The sequence below is a fragment of the Numenius arquata genome, chromosome 5 (genome assembly GCF_964106895.1).
Source record: "Numenius arquata chromosome 5, bNumArq3.hap1.1, whole genome shotgun sequence".
In the NCBI taxonomy this organism is placed as follows: Eukaryota; Metazoa; Chordata; class Aves; order Charadriiformes; family Scolopacidae; genus Numenius; species Numenius arquata.
Genome location: NC_133580.1, coordinates 46489983 through 46511710, shown reverse-complemented (window position 1 = coordinate 46511710; position 21728 = coordinate 46489983). Strand labels below are relative to the sequence as shown.

The following is a 21728-nucleotide window of genomic DNA, read 5'->3' as shown; positions in this document are numbered from 1 at the left end:
TACAAGCCAGGATACTATCAGTCTTCTTGGCCACCTGGGCACACTGCTGGCTCATGTTCAGCCAGCTGTTGACTAATACCCTCAAGTCTTTTTCTGCTGGACAGCTTTCCAGCCACTCTTCGCCATGCCTGTAGCACTGCATGGGGTTGTTGTGACCCAAGTGCAGGATCTGGCACTTGGCCTTCTTGAAGGCCTGTCCAGCCTGTCCAGATCCTTCTGTAGAGCCATCCTACCCTTAAGCAGATCAACATTCCCACCTAACTTGGTGTCATACTGAGGGTGCACTCAATCTCCTCTTTCAGATTGTTGATAAAGATATTAAAGGGAACCAGCCCCAGTACTGAGCCCTAGGAAACACCACTTGTGACCACAACTCTTTGGGCCAAGCCATCCACCCAGTTCTTTACCCAGTGAAGAGTACACCCATCCAAGCCATGAGCAGCCAGTTTCTCCAGGAGAATGCTGTGGGAAACAGTGCCAAAGGCTTTACTAAAGTCTAGGTAGACAACATCCACAGCCTCTCCCTTGTCCAGTAAGTGGGTCATCTTGTCATAGAAGGAGATCAGGTTAGTCAAGCAGGACCCACCTTTCATAAACCTGTGCTGACTGGGCCTGATTGCCTGGTTGTCCTGTATGTGTTCTGTGATGGCATTCAAGATCCATATGGCTCCATAACCTTCCCTGGCACCGAGGTCAGACTGACAGGCCTGTAGTTCCTCGGATCTTCCTTCTGACCCTTCTTGTAGATGGATGTCATGTTTGCCAACATCCAGTTAACTGGGACCTCCCTGTTTAGCCAGGACTGCTGATAAATGATGGAAAGTGGCTTGGTGAACACTTGTGCTAGCTTGCTCAGGACCCTCAGAATCTCTGCTTTTTGACACATGTAACTGGGTTTGTGAGCTGAACAAAAGGGCTTCTTGTTCTTAAACTGAGCTAACACACGTGGGGAGCAACTCAGCCACAGAAACTGAGGTACCTAGTGCTGCTTGTAATGCTGGGATGTATCTTGTCTGGCCTCCAGCTGCCTCTCTGAAAAAGTGCTGGTCCTTTATAGGTCCTGTGCCAGGTTGACATGCCCTAGGCAGGTGTCTCAAAGGGTACTAGGCCTCTATATTTAGGCAGCTGAAGCCTAAATGTTTTCTAATCTGAGACTTGTGGGTGAGTTTTAGAAAGCAATTATTGGGCTGTAAATGAGAGCGAGCTTTCTCTAGCTCAGGGCTGTGCTGATGGGAGAAGTTGGGTCAGCAAGATGCTTGTCTCTGCCAGAACTCCCTTTTGCGTAAAGTTTCCTTCTGGAGTAACTTGTGTGATTGTTCCTAATCTGCTTTGATTAAATTGATCACGGTTAGAAAAATGTTTAAAGGTAGCCTCACTCTCTTTGCGGGTGCTGGTGGTGCAGGAGAGGATATAAGGGCTGAAGCAGAGATCCTTAGCGGGACTGGAGTATGAGCTGGCAGGAAGCTATTGTCCACTGCCAAAGCTGTGTGCAGAGCGCAAATTTGTCTGCTGTTGAAAGTCAGGAACTTCTCAACACAATGAATTGGCAGCGAAGAGCTGAATTGTGCCATCCTGTTGAACTTTTGCCTGCAAGTGAGACCCTGAGTTGACCTTGATAATGAACCATGTTCTTCTGCAAGAGGAAAGGAGCTGGAAGCTGGTGCTGCTGGGCACTGTGGGCTGCCAGGCAAGGGACGTCTGTGCCAAGTGCTGTTTGTTGTGCGCCGTGCTGCCCGTGGAGGTGATGGAGGCAGTGAAGCTGCTTTTGGTCTTAAAGACCATGCATGAGCAATGCATGAGCCCATGTGTCATGCTGGCTAACGTTGCTGCCCCCGTCCTCTTGCAAAGGCGCTGGTACGCACGCTTGGAGCCTGGAAGTTATCAATCATGCTGCTGTCAATTTTAATGCGCTTTGTGTGGTATTGTAATGCACCGCTTTTAGTATCATGCATGTCTTGAGGATTTGTTGTGCCTCTGTTGGATGTTATGACAACATTGCTCCACAGCTGAAAGGAGGGTCCAAGACTTAAAGCCAAGAATGCACCAAAAAAAAAAGTCAACTTGTTTAAACAATGCATAAGACAACAAAATGAACTTTGTTAGTAGGAAAAAAACTTTTATTGGACAATAACACAGCAAGTATAGACATTAAAATTTTTCTGTGGTAATCTAATCTGCTTTTATAGGTGTAATGTTTAAAATATTAATTCTGTAAAGCTTATAAAAATGATATTCTGTTATCAGTAATCTGATTTGTGGATGCTTTGGGAGAGTGCCTTTCTTCAACGTCAAGTGTTCGTTCTCTCCTCTTTCTTGTGTTGCTGGTAGGGTAAATAGCACAGCAATAAAAGAGTGGTGTCCAGTAGAAAGTGCTTGTCTCCAAAACTGTCACCCTTGTGATGAAGATGGTCTTCATCTCACAGGGCTTTGGGAGTGGGGAGTGAAACACGGCCAAACACTAATCTTTTGTGTTCTCTCTGAAAAAGATGAGGCAATGTGTGTGGTTTTTAAGTTGATATTATAGCTTTTACATTGAGTGGTGAGAGGGTATTAGAAGTTTCTTTAGAAGGGGATAATTTGCACCAAAAATATTGGTATCTTGCTATCTAGTTTAGGAACCATTTCTTCCCCTCTCTTCTCTCTCCTGCAATATGTAGGTATGTACTGAAGCACAGAAATTCTTTTCTGGAATTCAGTGGTTCAGGTGGACTTTTCAGTCTGCCAGTGGCTTTGTAGGGTGGTTTGTGCCTGTTGTCTTGTCCTGCTATTCCAGTCTTCGAAGTTTTTCATCACTACACTGATGTTGGGAGGGGTAGTCTTTTGTTCTGCAAATGAAATGTCTGGGCTCAGGTGTGACCAGACCTTGCGTATGGTGTGCTGTTCATAAAGGCCATAATATAAAAGATACTTTCCAAAAGACAAGGATTTTGCATATTAATAATATCTCTACTTTGCTTTCACACAATGCTTTTGATTATGATTTAATGATATTATACCTATGTACTGCCTGTTGCTTGCAGTGGTGGCTTCCAGGATGCTGCTGTGGCAGGTGCCTCTGTCTGCATGATAAATCATGTTTTTATTTGGCTTTTTCTCAGCCTGTCTGGTGGCTGTATTCTGTTAGTAGTCTGGATTTTATAGTGTATTTCTCTGGTGAGGCTGAAATAGCTCTTTTGTGTTTGGATGTAGGTGATGTGAGGTTGGGCTGATGCTCCTGTCTGTCCTCTGCTCTGGTCTCTGGCGGTTCAGTGTGAAATAGGGATAACAGCTTCTAATTGTTTGACCCTGTTTAAAAAAAAAAAAAAAAAAAAAAAAGACAAAAAAAGCCAGAAAGTATTTTACTTGTTGCTGAACTGTTTATCACCCCAGATTGGTGGCACTGCCTGAAAGCCTGAGGTCCTGCAGCCTGTTCTCCCTTAGGCAGCATCAAATTCTCCCTCCATCCCTGAACAAACATCTGTTCAACTTATTTTTAAACTGATGAATGAGGTTTCCAATGTCCCAGCGTGGTTTCTTCCAGGGCTTTTAACAATCGTCAGTTGCATTTCATCACAATCTACCCTAGTTCTTTGCAAGTCGATCTGCTCTCATCCTTCCTGTAACAGCTCTGTAGAACTCCTCACCTTCCTCCCTCTTTAACATAGCAGAGGGCTTCTTCCATGGCTCTGAGCTCCCTGTGTCCTCGCCAGCCCTTTGTCTTCAAATCTAAACCAAATTCCTTTGGCTCTTCATGGACCACTAAATAAGGTGCCATGGCAGGTGGCTGATGTGGAGTTTGTGGTCTGTCTTGCCTCCTCTCTGATCCTGGTGTGCTGCTGATTTTGTCTTTTCCTTGAACAGCTACCGTGTGCTTGCCTTTATTGACCTTCGTCCTTTTTGACTTCTGGAAACACTTCCAGTTTCTTGAGGTCTTTGGCTGCGGCTTTCCAGAAGGCTTGTGACTCCCTTCACTCTGGTGTTACCAACATATTTCGAAAGTACAGCTTGCATTATATTTTCCAATTTACTAATAAAACCGCTGAAGAAAACCAGGCTCAGAACAAATGCATGTGGAAGCCCTGTTGAAAAGCTCCTTCTGGTTGAGGCCAGTCATTGACAAGTAACGTCGTTTTTAGGATGGTTTTTGAGTAGCATATGCATGTGGTTTATGGTAACTTTCTGTGTAGCATTGCTCCTGCAGTGCTTGTGAGAATACCCACTGGGGCCATGCCAAAACCTTGCTGAAATCAAGGTGTTCCCAGCTGTGAAACCAGGGTTATCCTGCCAAATAATATAGTGTTGCTCTTCAGAAACTGCTTTGTTGTCTACTCCAGGATCTTGTGATAATGGGTTATTACTGGTATTTAGCTGAATTTTACAGTGATTGGAATGATTTCTGTTGGAGAATGAAAATACGATGGTGTGTGCAAGATAAGTGGGTCTAAGTAGGAAAAGTACATGTGGAAATGCTTTCTAAACAACAATAATGAAAAATATTTATAATTAATAGTTTTATACTTCTCCAAAAAGGGAAACAAAATTGCTGCTTTCTCTGTATTCATGACATAAATATAAACCTATGTGGGTGATATGGCAAAACAGTGGTCTTGAATTCTGTTTAATTAGCAGAATGAAAACAAGAAGCAAATTCTACACTTGCTCTTCCACTGAGATAATTTCAGGTGTAATACACAAAGTAAGTGGGGTGTCTTTGGAGTATAACTTGCTAATGCTGTGTCAGTACATGGATAAACTTTGTGAAGCACAAGACCTGAAGCTTTGAACCCTGACAGTTAAGATATTAAACAGGTATTAGTCTTGCAAACTTTCTTTGACCTTTTTTCCATGGAGCTGTTGCACCACTCTTGAATTTTTTTTTTTTTTCATTGCTCAGTAGTTAATTTGTTTATTACAAAAGTTAGAATAAGATTAAACAAACTGCTAATGCTTTTATGTAGCTTAATGAGAAGAAAATGTTTCTGAAGGATTAAAACCACTACAGAAGTTTAAAGGGGAAAAAATAAAATAAAATTGAAGTCCACAACAGACTCAGGAATTTGTTCCACTTATTAATTGAAAACAAAAGCAAGTCACTTCTGTTCCACTGTCCCCAGAATGTCCTCCTTGCATTGTTCCAGATCTCTTTCATTTCATCCCCAGAGATTTCCCTCCTCTGTACTTTCAGCTGAATTTATTTAGGTTACTTCTGAGTCCCTGTCCTGCAGGCAGCTCTCATTGAGAATGAAGTTGCAGGGTCAGCCTCACGGCTTGGCCTTCTCCAAGGCTGCCTGAAGGCCCTCTTATTAACCAGTTGAGCATGAGATGTAGGAAGGACCTGCAAAGCTAATTCCTAAATGTTTTCTAGCATTAATTTATACATGTGCAATAACTTTAAACTCCTCTGGCATTTTTTTCAGCGCCTATACGGTGTCTGGTATAGAACCTGCCAGCCTGAGAACAGCCAGATGAACTGTCTAAAGCATAGCTAGAGAGAACATAGATTGTGTTGGTGCTTGGTGGCAGGACCCAAGATGTCCTGCCTCTGACCACGTTTTAAGGAGCTTTGTAGCTGAGCTTGTTGTCTCTTTCAGTCTTCTCTTGGGTTGTATTCCCCAAACCTCTGCTCTTTCCCCAATTTTTTGCTCTTGTGGTTGATGCAATGATGGAGAAGGCAGTAGAGTATCCAGTGCAATGTGGGGATTGAATACAGGCAGAGTTGAGTGAGGATCTGGCTTGCGGGGGGAAGGATGAAGGTGTGAAAGGTGCTCATGATGCTTCTGCATCATGCTTCTGCATCAGCTGCTGCTTGCTTTCTGCCGCTTGGAAAATGGAAAAGTCTCCTGAACATACATCGGTGCCACAAGTCCACGTCTACACCATCCCCATTGTTAATGGTTTGGCCGCTTGGCGTAGGCCAGGTTTGGTTGCCCGTGTTCTGGGGGATAAACTCTGCAATAATGGAAGGCTGCAAATGGGAACTCCTGATGCGTTTGCCTGTTATGACTTTCCTGGAAAGATTTTTCCAGTTGACCTTTTGAAAAAAATGAAGTGGATTTTTTTAATGAATGCAGAAATTGTGAAACCTAGCAATACAATCCAAGAACTTTTTAAAGTCGTCTTAAATGGTTTTGTTTACTGAGAGTACTTAAAAAATGTAAACCAGACAGATCTGTCACTGAGCATAGTCTTCAATCAGAGAATTACAGCCTGCTCTGGAGTTAGAAGATAAGTGCACGCAGGACAGACTGCTCTTTCTCAGACTTTTTCAATCAAAAGGATTTTTGTGGGGGAGGCCTATTACTAAAGCTATCTGACCAGCAATTCTTTACAGCAAAGGGAAAAAAAAAAAAGCAGCCTCAAGGATCGTTTTCTATAGTATTGTCATAGTGCTTTGTTATTTACAACTGAGAGAATGAGCAGCCCAAATCAATTCTTATTTCTGTTTTCCTTACTTTATTATTGCATTATGTGCTGTAGTGGGGATAAATTTTTAGTGGGTATAAATATACAGGTAAAATTATTTTTTTTTCTTGAAATTTTTTTGTGCATTACCTTCTAATGTCTTCTGAATTACTAGTCACTTGATCCAGATCAGGCTATAGTTAACATTTGAATTAGGAGAGATATAGCTAGTAGCAGAGTGTATGTGCAGAAGAAATGAGGTAGAGGGGAGCAGCTGGAAGAGACCCTTTAGATCCAGAACAAGGCAGTGGGTATTCTGAAGGTTTGGTAGGTAAGAAATGGGAAGTATAATGCCCCAGATGTGGTAATCGTGAAAAGGAAGAAATACATAATGAGGGCGCTCAGTTGAGCGGATCAGACCAACCAGAGTTGGTCTTGAGAGACCTGGCAATTGCTAGATAGATAACAGTGCACAAAAGCCAAGGATATGGGATCACAAGGATGGTTTTCCAAGAAGTGATAGTGTAGCTCAGGCAGCGGCAGAAACAGGCGAGGAAGGTTGGTTTCTACCAGAGCCAGGGAAGCAAAGATGATGATGATAGAGTTTGGGACTTAAAGGGTGTTTTGACATGTTTGCAAGGGATAGATTTGTTCTTCTTACAATCAAACTGAGTCCCTATATTGTTTATTTTGAGTTAAGAATCGCTGCATTGTCACTCTAGTCCACTTGTATGATTATGTTCAATACAGAGCAAGAACTTGATATCCTGTAACTTTGGAGTTGACATCCTGCAACCTTGGAGTGCATTGAGGTTTGGTCTGGGACTTTGCTTGGCTGTTGCCCATTTTCTTGTGTTAGAGGAAAGATGGAAGTTAAGGGTGCTGGTTCTGCATTGGAGGGAGGGTTGTGGATGAATAGGAGATCTCGGAAGGGAAGATACAGAGTTTAAATATAAGTTTAAGGACGATCCTTAAGATGCTGCTGTTTCATTGCTGCCTGTCACCAACTTCTTTTTTAGTGCTAGAGTTTGGCTAAAATAAGTGTTTTAGTCATTGGGTTATTATGTTTTAGGTTAGCCATCTCCAAAGGAAACTTTGGCTAGAGTTTGTAAGTAACTCTGACATTATTCTGCCCTCCCTCCTTCCTCAATGATAGATACCTCTGTAAGTGCCGATGGTATTTTCCTTTGAATGCAAACATGTTTATTTGGCACCCATAATTACTGGTTGGTGTGTGGTTGTGGGTTTTTTTTTGGGGGGGGGGTTGTGGTTTTTTTTGGTTTTGTTTTGTTTTTTGTTTTAGATTTACGCTTGAATGAAAACACAACTTGCCTAGCCTTATTTTCTTATTGTATGTGAGTTTTCTTTGAGTTAGGAGTTTTTTAGGGTGGGGGTGCCCGGTTGAGTTTCATGAGAGACCCTGCAAAGAGGCTGTGCAGCACTAGATGGCACTCTGTCTCCAGCTTTCATGTTTTACTAGCAAAACTCTGCTAAACTGTGAGGAAAATCCGCTAGCAGCATGCTAGTGGTGGCATTCATATAATTTTAGGAAATTATATCTTTTTCACCTTTATCACCAACCAGCTTATACCTTGGAATAAAGAAGGCAATATGGACACCGTTGAAGACTTCTGCTTTTTGTGACTGTTGTTTTACATTGAGTTTTAAATAGGCTTATAAAGATTTGGCATTTTTGTTTGCCGTTCAGAATGGTTTACTGAAACTGTGTAATTGAAATTGCTAGGGCAGGTTTTAAAGAATGATAATTGAATAGATTTCCTTCAGCTTTATTCCTGTCTTGATATTTTTTGTATTCTTTGGGACCTTTGTGGATGGCAGAGGTGGGATTCCCTGAAGTGACTTGTGAACTCAGATCACACTGAAGGATCACATCACTTTCTGCAGGCAGAAAGATTTAACTTGTCCAGTTGGATTCATCTAGTTCTGGTTCTTTCTGAAGTGTTGCTTGTCACTGCTGCGATTAGTAATTTTTTTTTTAAAATTTTTATACCTTGTTACAGCTTTGTCATTCCCCATCTTTTATCTGTAATTGTTGCATATAGTCCAGTGTGTAATTAATTTGGCCTTACTTTCTGACACAGTACAAGCTCAGACTCCATAAAGCTCACTGCGTACTTAATTTTTTTGGACTGGGACAGAATTCAGGTTTAGGAGTTATCTCTGCTCCTCAAAATGGTAAAACTTCAGAAATCCCAACCTCAGGGTTGTCTTTGTACACTCTGTAGAAATGGTCTATGTTTATTATAAAAAAAATCCCAAGAAAACAACCCCCTAAAAATCCTATACCATTTCAGGGTGTGACACAATCCCTCTGCTTTCTAGAATAACGTTCGCTTATTTTGCAGTCATGTTCTATTGCTTCTGCACAGCGGCTCTTCTGCAGATGAGAGTTGCCTTCTAGGATGCTTTACAAAGCGGTTGGAAATAATCATCATTACCAGACAGCGTGCGTGGGTAATGGACAGAAAAAAAAGTGTTTTAACGTGGCAATTCAAGCTTCTTTTCCAAGTTGGGTGGAATTTAAGAAAATATGAAGGATGGATTTTTTTTTTTTAACTTCCACCCTTACATTTAACACTAGTGTTTTTGTGTAAATGTACCAAAATGTACTCGTTACCTGCACCTGGTATGATGTACGCTGTAGGTTGGATTGAAGTGTCCCCATTGGTTTGGGTAATCTTCAGCTGTGTTAACGTTTCAGTAACAGGGGTAACTGTACCAGCAAAATTGGGGGTGGGAAGGGAAATGGATTTTGACAGCTGTAGAGATGATACTTTTCCATTGTAGTTTCTACCCTTGAAGGCCAAAGAACATCCAGAAAATTGCCCAAGAGGAGTGCTCGTCACTACAGCATAAGATAGCAGATTGAGCTCAGCCATCTCTGATGGCTAAGAGCACAAAGACTTTGTTTCAGATCATTCAGTGCTGAGTTGGCTGTGTTGCCATCTCTGAGGGAACGTCAAGCTGGTGTTTGACAGGTGGAAAAAGAAGGTCTGGAATAGAAAGATTTTTTCAAACCTGAGTTTGGTGCCTGGTGTATGCAAATAAAAAGCAGAACTTTCCCTTTATCACAGGAGGTTTTTTTTTTTTAAAGCTCATATTTTGGATATTTCGTGTAGGTAATGACAGTAACAGATATTGGAGTCTTGAGCAATGTTGGCATCTTCTTTTTTAGGTCTGTCTATGATGGAGAAGAACATGGTCGTTTCATGGAGAAACTGGAAGCACGGATCAGAAACCATGATCGTGAGATTGAGAAAATGTGCAACTTCCATTACCAGGGCTTTGTGGACTCCATCACGGAGCTGCTGAAAGTTAGAGGAGAAGCTCAAAAACTGAAGGTAAGAGAAAGCTGTTTAGTCATGGTCCTGGGCATCTGGCTCTAGCTGGCTCTGCGTGAGCAGGGGCCTTGGACCACATTACCTCAGGTTGGACCTTCGAACCTCAACCGCTCTGGGATTCTGTGAAACCACATGAATGTTTCCTTTTCTTCTCTTGTCTAGAGCATCTCTCCTCTATCTTAAAAAAAAAAAAAAATTAAATTAAAAAAATATAAATATATATCTTCATTCTTCCTGTAGCAATAGGTTAGTCATTTGAAGTTTGACAATTATTTGGGTAAACTGGAACAGTGTGGTACATTAAAAGCACAAGGAAGCTTAAAGCTAAGTCTGTTTTGCATTAGCAGACATGTGCTTTTCCTGGTATGTGTTACACCAATTTCTTAAGCAAAAATAAGCTCTACAGTCAGATGCTGCTATAGCAGACATACCTCTACTCTAGTGCCCTGTCTGACATTGCATTCTCCTTATAGATAGTGTTGTGTCTGAGACAAATCAGTGGAGAGGTCTGATGCAGATCTGACTCTACAGTCATGAGGTGTCTGCCCCATGTTGGCAAGTCAAATGTTAATATTTAAAAAGCAAACAAACATCAGAGCATTGTAAAGTGTAAGCAGGAACATTAGTGAAAAATAATTGCTAATTTCAGTAAATACTGAAAGACTATGTAAACAAACGCACAGCTTGATTCTTTTTCAGTAGCATCTCCAGGTTTGGTTGGTTTAACTAGAAGGTAAAATGGTTAGAGCTGGGAACGTAGAAAGTAAAATGGTTACAGCTAGGAACAGGCTTTCCAAGTATTGTGGCCTGTGCAGAAAAAAATAAAGCTGTTCAGTAAAATGAAAGAAAGGTGAGATATACCTATTTCTTGAAAAACTGTGTTTAGTAGTATGTGGAAAAAGCAGTCAGTAGGATCAGAATGTGGGTAAGCAGTGGGAAAGAAACTAAGCAGGTTTCTGGGGAGAAAAAGGACCTAGAGGTTGGAGGTGTTCCTATGTGTAGGGGCCAGGTGGGCTTGTAGTTGAAGATTGGCTCCTGTGCCTTAAAATACAAGTATTGCACAATTTAGAGCATATAAAAAAAAGCACAGTAATAATTTAATCTGTGTCAGAGGTCAGAGAATTTTCGTTACTTTCCTTCACAAGTTAGGGCAGAGACAGAGCTGCAGCCCTTGCTACAGCAGCAAGGTGTGACCTTGATTTGAAAACCAAAAGCAACTTCCCAGAACAGTCACTTAGTGGATGGAGCTGAGTTGTGTGGCACCCAAAAAGGTATGGACTGTCTCCAGAGACCAGTACAGCAAATCTTCTGGCTGAGAGGAGTTGGACCTATTGGGAAGGACCTTTCTGGGAGTCAGGAGCGTGGGAGACTGTTCAATGGACATTAGAAATGATGAAGTTATAGATAAGGGGAGAGAAAATATCTCAGAAAAGCAAAGCTTTTGGAAAAAAAGTCAGCACACTGAAGCTAGAGCTCTTCCTATTGCTTTTCATACATTTACGTACTAATTTGAAGCTACCTCTGGCATTTCCTAGCTGGCTTTACACATATAGGTCTCCATCCTACAACTGGACACGTACTTGCAGGAACACCTTCCTGAGCGGGTGTCCTGACACCGGAAGCACCTGTATTATTACAGTGGTATTTTCCATGGCAAGGATTCATCCAGCAGTTGATTGCAGGATGAGGCCATTGGAAATACCATGAAAGAAGTATTTATTTTAATTTTATTTTTTTTAAGCTATTGTTTCTAGCCAAGAATTCCACATTGTTTGTTTGCAAAGACTTGTTGCTGTTTCCCATTCTACAAACAGTTACTTTGTTGGTGGCGCACTGTGAAGTCCATCTCTGTACCCTCAGGATCTCTCTTGATTTCCATTACTATGTGATCTATAAAACAGCACATGGGAAAAATATACAAAGAAACTTATTTGAGAAATACTGAGTCCTCTTTGTAAGGGTTTCCCCAGAGAATCATCCGTGGGTCCAGTGGTGAGAGTGTGTTTTGTTCCAGCTATTCATTCTCTATTTGGTCTTGGTCTTTTTCTCAATAGTGCTGGTCTTTGAAAATACGTGCAACTAGCAATAAAATAAATGCCCTCCGTATTGCATCTCTAGTATGTATCTTCACTCGCGTGTTTTTAGCTTTGGGGTATTTTGTATAATATCACACTTGCAGAAATACCAGCGTTTGTTGTTTTAAGAGTGCATATGGTAAATATGATCTGGATGCATTATCTTCCCCCATTTATGTGTAACACAGCTGCCACCTTCTCTCTGTACTGTAATGCTGTATTTCAGGAGTCTCCAAGTCAACCTAAAACCTGATCAGGACTGTATGGCTAAATTTTCTGTCCTGATTTTGTGCCCTGCGAAGGGCTAGCACTGAACTGGGAACTTTATCTTCTTGATCAGAGGAGCTCCTCTGCAGTAAGTTTCTGCACTAGGCAATGTTGTGTTGTTTTCAAGAGATGCTGTGTCACTAATTAATTATCTATATATGGATAAAAAAGTAAGTTAATTGAAAGTACATGGGATATGTTTTCAAAGAGGCATCTCCTTAATTTGGATGATATTTAAACCTTAAGACTTTTTAAAACCAAAACTTTTTTTGCATTTGCTTATTTTTTTAAAACTATATAGCTTCGCCATGGCAATTCTTTCTTTACTTTTAGTTTCTTTATAGGGTTTCCAAGGAAGGTCTTGTTGCTTTGGGGTTTTTTTTTTTGTGTTACACATCTTCAATGTTTTCATATCTTGTACTGCACAAACATTCTTCCTCATTAGGAAGTGAACAGCGTGGTGTTGAGCTGTTCTCAAAGCTATAAACACATAGTACTATTGGGTCTTGGAAATCATATATCAGTCTGGCTGTTCCATCTCCTAAAGGTTCCAGTGGAAATTAAAAGGTCAAAGATAGATTATGTGTTCAGATGGTTCAACTTGGAAAACATGACTTGAGGTGCAAAGGAGAAAGAGTCACAGAGCCGGTGGCAACCTCAGGAAATCACCTAGTCTATTTTTTTTACCTCTTAAGCAAGTTCTTCTTCAGCTGTGTCATTCCTGATGGATTTTTATCTAACCTCTTCTGTTTGCCCTCTCCCAGCTACTGCTGTTCTTCCTTCTCTAGGAAACTCAGGTTACTTGGTTGAAAATTCTTTTTTAGGTCTACTACTTCTTGACATGTCAGGCACAAAAGAGATTATTCCTTCTTAGTTTTGCAGCAGCTTTCTATAGGTTGGAGGTTGTAGGAGTGTTCTTCTCTGGTCTTGTCCTCTGTACAATAGGTAGCCCTAATCCATCCTAGAGGGTTGTGCTTTCTAGGCATCTCACCATTTTTACTTTCTTACTCTGAAGTCCTTCCAGTTGGTGGGGTTTGGGTTGGTGTGTGTGTTTTTTTTTTTTTTTTTTTTGAGTGATAAGTGTGGTTTCTAAGCTGAGGAAGGCAATCAGTCACCAGTGAAAGTGGTGTAGAAGGGTTATTTCAGGTGTGTAGTAGGATTTTGTTCATGCACACTCGTGTGATGCTTGCTTTCTTGATAACAGCACAGCACTGGCTCTTCATCAGTTTGTACTGTAATCACTGGGTCCATTTTTGAAGACCTACTACTGAATCATTTGTAGTCCTCTTTTATGTGGCTGGTTACCTCTGCCCAAGTTTAGCACTTCACACCTGCCACTATTGAATGGCAACTGGCTTAAAGCGAAGGGAAGATCACCTTCACCTGTGTGAAACCAAGCAGGGAATCTCGCTGCCCCAGGATGCAGCAATGACCTGAAAGTGCAACAGCTGTATTTCCATAGGGGTTAGATAAATGGAAGAATGACTGCAGTGGTGGATAATGAACTCAGTCTTTGGGTGCACCCACCAGATTGGGAAGTTCATAAAGTACTGACTTGAAGGATCACTCCATAGTCACCCTTCGTTTCTTAGGGAGGGTGAAAATAAGCAGTAGGTGGGTGTTGGACAGAGGGATGGAGTCAGCACTGCTGTGTCGGGTCACGGTGCTGCCCTTCAGGTCCATTCCCAGGATTCCTCTGTAGTGCCCTTTGTGCCTCTCTGTCATCATTCTGACACTCTCTAAATGATAGCAGAGTGATCTTTAAAAAACCCCAAACCAAAGCCCTGCTCCATACCACATGTTCTATATATAGATGAATGAACTAATGACTTGAGCATCCTGTAAGACCCTTGTGTGATCCTTTGTCTCGTTCTTCATGTGTGCCCACCTGTTGTCTGTCCCCCCTTGCTGTGTGTCTTAGATTATAAAATCTCTTAGTCTGAAAAGCTTCAATGTGTCTACAGTGAGTCTATATAAATAATCATCTATTTTTTTCAATATATGGATGTAGACCTTAAGAACAAAACAAAACAGAACCCTCTACCCCCGAAAACTCTTAGTGTACAAGGGCAGAATATACTCTTACTTTTTGCTTTAGCTGGGATTGATATGTAATTTTAACAGAAGACGAGTACAGCCTTGGCATTATTTTTAGGAGCAGTTTAAATTACCCTACATGGATTCCTTTTTCCTGGTGGGATTTTCAGGATATAAGCAAATAAAATAATCTTTGGAAGAGATGCTGTGCTCCTGCTTGTAAAATCTCAATACATCATAAAGGAAATGAGCAGTTTTTGCACAGGGCAAGCAGCCAGGAGAATTGAAGCTACTGCAGAAGGGGGAGCAATATGATGCAGATGCTGTAGAGAAATTGTGTGCAGGGAGATCATGGGATGACTCCTCTTCTTACATCATGGTATTAGCTTCGAAACCAGCATGGCCAGTGTTAAAATAGAAGGAAGCCTGTGAGGCTAGATGACTCTGCTCTTTGAAACAACATCAGCCTCCCAGTGTGAGACCTCCTGTTTAAATTTGGACCAGTCTGGGAAATCACTGTTGCCCAGTACCTTTCAATAGTCAGCAGGAAACTAATTGGATCCTGAATCAATTTTGTATATATTAATACAAAACTCGCCTCTTTATCTGAACTGGTTGCCTTGTGGTGCACTCAAAAAGGAGAAAGATGGCTGTTACCTTCTGAAGCTACTTTGAAGCTTGTCCTGCTTTGCTGCTCCGTGCACCATCCACATTCTGTTAGATAATTGGAGAGCATCAAATAATGTTCTTTCGCTAGTGATAAATTAACTAAAAATTCAGTTTGTTTCTGCAAATGTTGAAAAGTGTCAGGAAACAAAGATCTTAAGTTGGTTTGTGTGATCTTATGCTCCTGAATATACTTCGAGAGCTCTATGTTGCAGCTCATGCTTTTGTCCAAGCTCTGTTACTGATTTTGCCTATAGAATGAACAGAACTCCTGAAAACACAGGAACTAGTTCATAAAATTTGATGATGCCGGCTGAAATCCAGAAGCAGCTTCCATTGTACAGTAAGACTGTGTAAAACTAGAAACCTCTGAGGCATCTTACAGAGATGAGCCTGGAAATGAATATTTACAACTTTAGTAGCTGTGAAAAGAGTATTCTATGGGGGGAAAAAAAAAAGTAGATTTATGGCATGTTAGTCGTGGACTGATGTGAGGCACCTGAACTCTGAGCAGTCCTTCTCTGCTGGTATTTACCTTTATAATTGGCTGTTTTTGCTAAAGACCTGAAGCTGGTCGTGTTTACTTTAATTTTTTTCAGCTATCCCAGCTGGTCTGTAGAAGATGGTATCTGTATTTACAAACCTTGTCCTGTCTGAACTTGAATGAGTATACAGGAGAATTCCCAAGGTCATCTTTCTGCTTGTTGTCTAAATAATGTGTAAGCTGCTTATTTTCTATCTTGACAAGTCTAAAATTTAGCTTTGTTCTTATGTGTGTTTTTACCGAGTTGAACTAATGCCTAGAGCTGTAAAGAGCTGAACTGCTGAGATCTTGCTATCTGGGGAACTGACAAGTTTGAAAAGTGGGAAATTTTTGAACTGTGAGCCCCAGGTTGATAGGATAATACAGAAAGATGGTTTAATAAAGAAAATACATACATTTTTTTATACGAGGGATATAAAAATACCTTCTTATACCAGCCAGGTGGAGGGAACCAGTGGGAGATGCATTGGAAGATCTAAAAGAAAATATTTGAATTTTATAGATAAAGCCCACATTGAAGAGTTCTTTTCTTGCTGTGATATTAAGGAGTTAAAACCTAATTGTAATCTGTTTCATGTTGGGGACGGCAAATTTAATTCCATGTCTTACCTCTACCACTCATGTAAAATAGCTTTAAGATGAGAATGCATGTGAACATCTGCTGCAAAATTTGATCCATTATGACTGCAGCTTTTTGAGGTTGCCATGCAACAGTATTAACTCCTGTTGCCTTTACTTTTCTCTAGTAACCGGGAAATCCTTTTGTGGCACCCTTGGTATTTGCTGTGTGGCTGTTGGCGTCCTGTGTGCCAGAATGGTGATGGCTATTAAATCAGCTAATAAACTGTTTTATGACATGCAAGAAAAAATTGTGTGAAAAGTGATGGTGTTCATGTATGATTTCTTTTTTTGTGTAAAACGTTGTCTTGATTTACATGTAGATGTGTTTTGTCTTTTTCCCCAATATCCCTGCAGAATCAAGTGACAGACACCAACCGAAAGCTGCAGAATGAAGGAAAAGAAGTAAGTGATACATTCATTAATTTTTTTTGCTTTTCCATTATTTGTCTGTGCTTGCTATTGGCAAATTACACAGAGCATCAATAACTGCCCAGCATTAACTAATAATGTGCACAGAGTTGGCATTGAAGTGTGCTTTGATTCTCTTTCCTGTATTTCCCTTTTCTTCATGAAAGATGAGTTGCGTGAGGGTGTTGGGAAGTGATTTTTCTTTTTTTACTGCTTGTGGATTGAAAGCTAGTGGAAGGCAAAGCCTGGGAAGCAGGAGGGACTTGAAGCAACAATAATCAAGTTGTGGGCTTGCTCCTGCAGTCCTGAGTGGTGTGAATGGGATAGTTCATAACAGTACTGCATCCAAAGCAGCGTGGCCAGCAGGCTGAGGGAGGTGATTCTGCCCCTCTACTCTGTGCTGGTGAGACCCCACCTGGAGTACTACCTCCACCTCTGGAGCCCTCAGCACAGGAAAGACGTGCTGGTTGGAGCATGTTGAGAGGAGGCCATGAAAGATGGTCAGAGGACTGGAACACCTCTGCTATGAGGAAAGGCTGGGAGAGTTGGGGTTGTTCAGCCTGGAGAAGAGAAGGCTCCGGGGAGACCTTCTTGTGGCCTTTCGGTGCTTAAAGGGGGCTTAAAAGAAAGATGGAGAGAGGTTTCTTGCTAGGGCCTATAGTGGCAGGACAAAGAGCAATTGTTTTAAATTGAAGGAGGTTAGGTTTAGGCTGGACGTACAGAAGATATTTTTTTATCATGGGGGTGGTGAGACACTGGAACAGGTTGCCCAGAGAAGTTGTGGATGCCCCATCCCTGGAAGTGTTCAAGGCCAGATTGGATGGGGCTTTGAGAAATCTGTTCTAGTGGAAAATGTCCCTGCCCATGGCAGGGCGGTTGAAACTCGATGATCTTTGAAGATCCCTTCCAACCCAAACCATGCTGTGATTCTATGAATATGAGCTGAAGAGTCTGGCTCCCGCTTCACAGTGCAGTAGAGCAGCAATTAAAGTCAGGGTGGTTTTTAAGCTGCACGGGTAGAGGCATCAAGGCATGGAGAAAAGGAAGTGATTGAGCATGTCTTGGATGTGATGTGCCTCTAACCACATTAATTCTTCTGCCCCTTCATCATAAGGGAACATTAGCAGACTGGGGGGACTTCAGAGCTGAGTATGTGTGAAGGCACTGGTGCTTGAAGTTTTTCAAGTGCCTAAGATGAAAATGTATGGGACCCGCAGGGATGGTCCTTCTTGCATTGCTCTGCCCATATTCCATGTAAATCTATTCTTTGCAGATTTTCTATTTTCCTTCTTAACTGCCCTCCCAGACACCCAAACTTCATTTTGCTGAAAGTACATGCAGGCATTGCTGTTTGTCAGCTGCATTGCGTTTGAAAAACAAACATGAAAACCCCCATGTTGGACTGCATCAGACCAATTAATCTAAGATTAAAGATATAAATGCCCTTTTGGGAGGAGGTGATGCAGCTTCTCTCCTGAATCAAATAAACATACCTCTGTGGTACCTTGAACGGAGGATTTGCCTCCAAGAGTAGGAGTCTGGGATTTCAAAAGGACTTTGCAAACTTAGTGTGGTACTGTGGAGATAAGTTGGTACTCTAGAGGACAAATCCATGACCTGTCCATTTGGAGGACAAAAAAACAAACCACGAACTAAAGAGTTTTCTTTTGTATGCGATGACCAATCTTTGTTTTGCCCTTGTCCAGATGAACAGGTTTTTCTGCTGGAGACTGAGTATTTAAAAAACTGTTGTTAGTGTGTGATGGTAAGAATCCCCCCGGGAGCAAGCGGCCACATCCTGTCTTTGAGGAGAACTAGAAAAGAGTAGCTTGGAAAGGGAGTAGGGAAGAGATGAATAAAATGGGAAGGGGAAATAATTTTTGGAATTCACAGGACGTGCTACAAGGCTGGTATTTTGATGGCTTTGGTTTTGCTGCTTGCTTGCTTGAAATAGGCTAGGGAATGCTTCTGTTACTCGATTGAACAACCTGAAGCTGCCTGTCCTCCCTACTTCAACAATGCACTTCAGTGCTTGGTGAGCTCTCTGGTTATCAGAGTAGGCTTTGTTGTTAACCTACTGTTTGGATGGTCATGACAAGTGCAAAGCAGTTTATATCCTCTCTACTCTGTTTACTCTTCTTAGTGAAACGTCTTTTTTTTTTTTTTTTTTTTTCCTTTTCGAAGTTGATAATAGCAATGGAAGAGCTGAAGCAATGCCGATTACAACAGAGAAATATTTCAGCGACGGTTGATAAACTAACGCTGTGTCTTCCTGGTGAGGAATCTGAAATTGCTCTTTATTTGTATGGTTGTATTTTAATTTGTATCTCTTTACTTTGTGTTTGTGTCTCAATGCCTGTGTGTTTTCCTTCTCTTTCTAGTTCTGGAGATGTACAGCAAACTGCGAGAGCAAATGAAATCTAAAAGGTAAATTCTGTATAGACTGATGTTTATACTGGAAGAGTTGAAAAGCACCCTTTTGGTGCTAGATAAATTAAAGAGCTTCTCAAAAGTTAACTTTCCAAGTTAACTTACCTGATTTCTGGTTGGTATCTTCATAGTCTCGCTCAGCCTCCTGCAGTACAGCCTAGAACCGGGGTTGCAGCGGGCTCTTAATTTCGTTTTGTATTAGGCGTTTTAATTAAGGGGTACGTTCACTTTTTTTTCACGGAGGCTCACTGTTGTGATGTGTGCAATCAGTGCTTGACCTGCACTCATACATTATTAACTACATTTCATTCTATGAATGTCATAATATAAAAACTGATATAATTTGAGAGAATCCAATGAACATGAATGGATGCCAAACACCCGAGATACTTTGTGCAGGATGATGGAAGTTGGTGAGAAGGCATACAGCTTATTTTGCGGTAGGAATAATTGTTAGTGAGCTGAGCTACAAGGACTTTGTGGCTCAGAAATCATGAGCTGTAAATCTAGGATTTTTCCCACCCTGCATCTGTTGCGATGCTGAAGGATTAAACCACGGTCCGGGATATTTGCATGGCTGGGATCCTGGGGGTGGTTTGTTTAAGCAGCATGGGACTTTAGAGGCGCGTTGTAGCCTTGGGGGTGGCAAATTGGGCGAAGAGCAGCTGCAGGAAGGAGGTCAGCTGAAAACGCGGCAGGCTCCAGCTGAATGCCATGCAGGGAGTGCGATCAGATCCGATGCCTGGTTCGTGCCTGCCATCCATCATAGAAACAATACAGAAGAAACCAGATGTTTCGAACAAGGCGATAACTAATTGGATGGGCGTATTTTTACACTTCCCCTCCTGCCTCTGCTGATCTCTGTGGTCCTTGGACCCAGGAGCCTCGGGTGAACAGATAAGCGTTACTCCTGAAAGTTGGGCTAACTGACGGAATTCTAGGGAAATTATTTAGCTGTTAGCAAAGCGCTCGCTCTCTTTCTCAGGATGGCTGAGTATGGAATAGGGCAGTGTATAGTTTGTCCAACTGTTTTTAGCCTGTTTATAGGAACAGTGAGGGGCTTATCCGTTGACAGATGTTGGGTGGGGAGCTGGAGCTGATCACAGCGCTGTGAACTTTTGAAGGGAATCCATATGCTGCTTGATTCCTTTGCTCTGGATAGTGTTTCCAGGGTCTGCTTCTAAGAATTGGATCTTCTTTCCCCCCAAAGCCCCTGTTTTGGATTGGTTCATTTTGAAACAAATAGAAGTTGAAAGCCACATTTAAAGAAAATCTGAACACTTGGCTTTTTTTTTTTTTTTTTCTTCTCCTTCTTTCTTTGTCTGGATTTGATGGCTTCATTCACCAAACACAGCACAACTTATTAAATATTTTTGTGTCTGCACCTGATATCACTTATATATCATTTCGTGACAGCCAGCAAGGGGGTTTGTTACTAGTGTGAGTTTCGAGTTTTGGGAACACAGACTCAGAGGAGTAATAGGTTTTACATTCTGGGTGAATAAACTCAAGTCTCCCAAGGCAGACAAATGAGTTAAGTACTGTTTACTGCTTGATGTTTATAAACCGAACGGAGGCATTTACCAAATGCAGAAACTGTGGCTGTTAACTGGAGCTGGAGATGGGGAGTGAAGCATAGTCCGAACCTGGAGGAGTGACTCTGTAACCAGCAGAGAGAAGAGATGGAGAGAAACATTTCAGCTGCTGTTGTCCAGAATTTAAGGAAGGGACAGAAAGAGCTTTTTTCTAACAGCTGGGACATATGTGGCTGCTTGTTGGAAAGTGATGAGAAAGCACCCCCTGCTTTCTTCAGGACTCTGGAAGCATGAGGTTTCTTTTTTTTTTTTTTTTTATCCCTAGGTCACTTGTTATACCCATACAGTCTCCAAGCAGTAAGAAATGAGAATGCTCGTACTGCTTGTAGCCAAGAAGCCTCTGTAGAGCTGTACCCACTTGAGCAGAGTCTGGGTATTTCCAGGGGGGAAAAGAAAAAACAAAAAACAAAGAAACAAAAATGCCCGAAACCCAAAATAAAAAAAAAAAAAAAAAAGGCCAGCTGTAACTGTTTTATCAAAGTGCTGCTTCCCCCACTCAGCAAGCGCTCCTGTTTCACTGGTGCAGTTGTGCTGGGGTTAGAAAGCTGGGCAAGAATGTGGCCCCTCTGGGTGACTGAAACAGGCATTAGCATAAGGGATGCAATCTGTGCTGAGGCGGCAGTACTTCAGCCGCGGGAATTGCTGGCCTCTGCACATCTCGTGCAAGAACAGTGTTGAGCTTTCCTCTGGCCCCCGTGTGTTTTTGACAAGCATCTGGGGACCCCATTGATGACTGCATGGTGTCTCCCCCAGCCACCTTTTTGCTGCTTCTAGTTCAACAAACAATGCTCTAAAATATCACAACCCCCCCAATGTGTGTTTATTCCTCTGGTTTAATTTCTGGCTTTCTGTGCCCTCTTAAGTTTCTCTCCAGAGAGGTTTGCATTTTACTGAAAATAGTTTTTCATACCCCACTGTAGTGTAAACACTGGCTGGCTTACGTGGTTAATCCGTTTGACTTCTGGTGTTGGGAACAGGACAGGCCACTTCTGGTTAAAATAACTCTACTGTCAACCTGCCTGGAGTTCAGGCAAGAGTTATTTTGAATGGGGATGTAAGTGTCAGGTCTTTTTTTCAATGCGGCTAATATGTTTCTTATGACTAGGTGCTTTTTCTCCCCCAAAAATTCAAAATGTAAGTGGCCAGTGCTTGTGGGCAGGATTACCCATGCGTGTAGTCAGCTGGAGTTGCCTTAATTCACCCTGGAGGTGACTGTGACCTGGTGTTAGTCTCAAATATATTTTTATAGACCCTGCTAAGGCTTTGTAGGTAGTTGCCTGATGTTGTTGTTATTTTTTTTTCCCAACCTTTCACCAGATCTGTGGTCAGACCAGGAGGAGGA

The 21728-nt window shown here is 41.8% G+C and overlaps 1 protein-coding gene across 5 annotated transcripts in view; it reads left to right on the top strand.

Annotated features, from left to right (window-relative positions):
• Positions 1 to 21728, top strand: part of EXOC6B (exocyst complex component 6B) — a 305171-nt gene that overhangs the window by 44331 nt on the left and 239112 nt on the right. For all 5 annotated transcript variants that reach the window (XM_074147112.1, XM_074147111.1, XM_074147109.1 and 2 more), the window contains exons 2-5: positions 9578 to 9743; positions 16308 to 16355; positions 18546 to 18636; positions 18743 to 18788. In XM_074147112.1, the coding sequence (XP_074003213.1) occupies positions 9578 to 9743; positions 16308 to 16355; positions 18546 to 18636; positions 18743 to 18788 (351 nt within the window). The remainder of the gene's footprint in view (positions 1 to 9577; positions 9744 to 16307; positions 16356 to 18545; positions 18637 to 18742; positions 18789 to 21728) is intronic.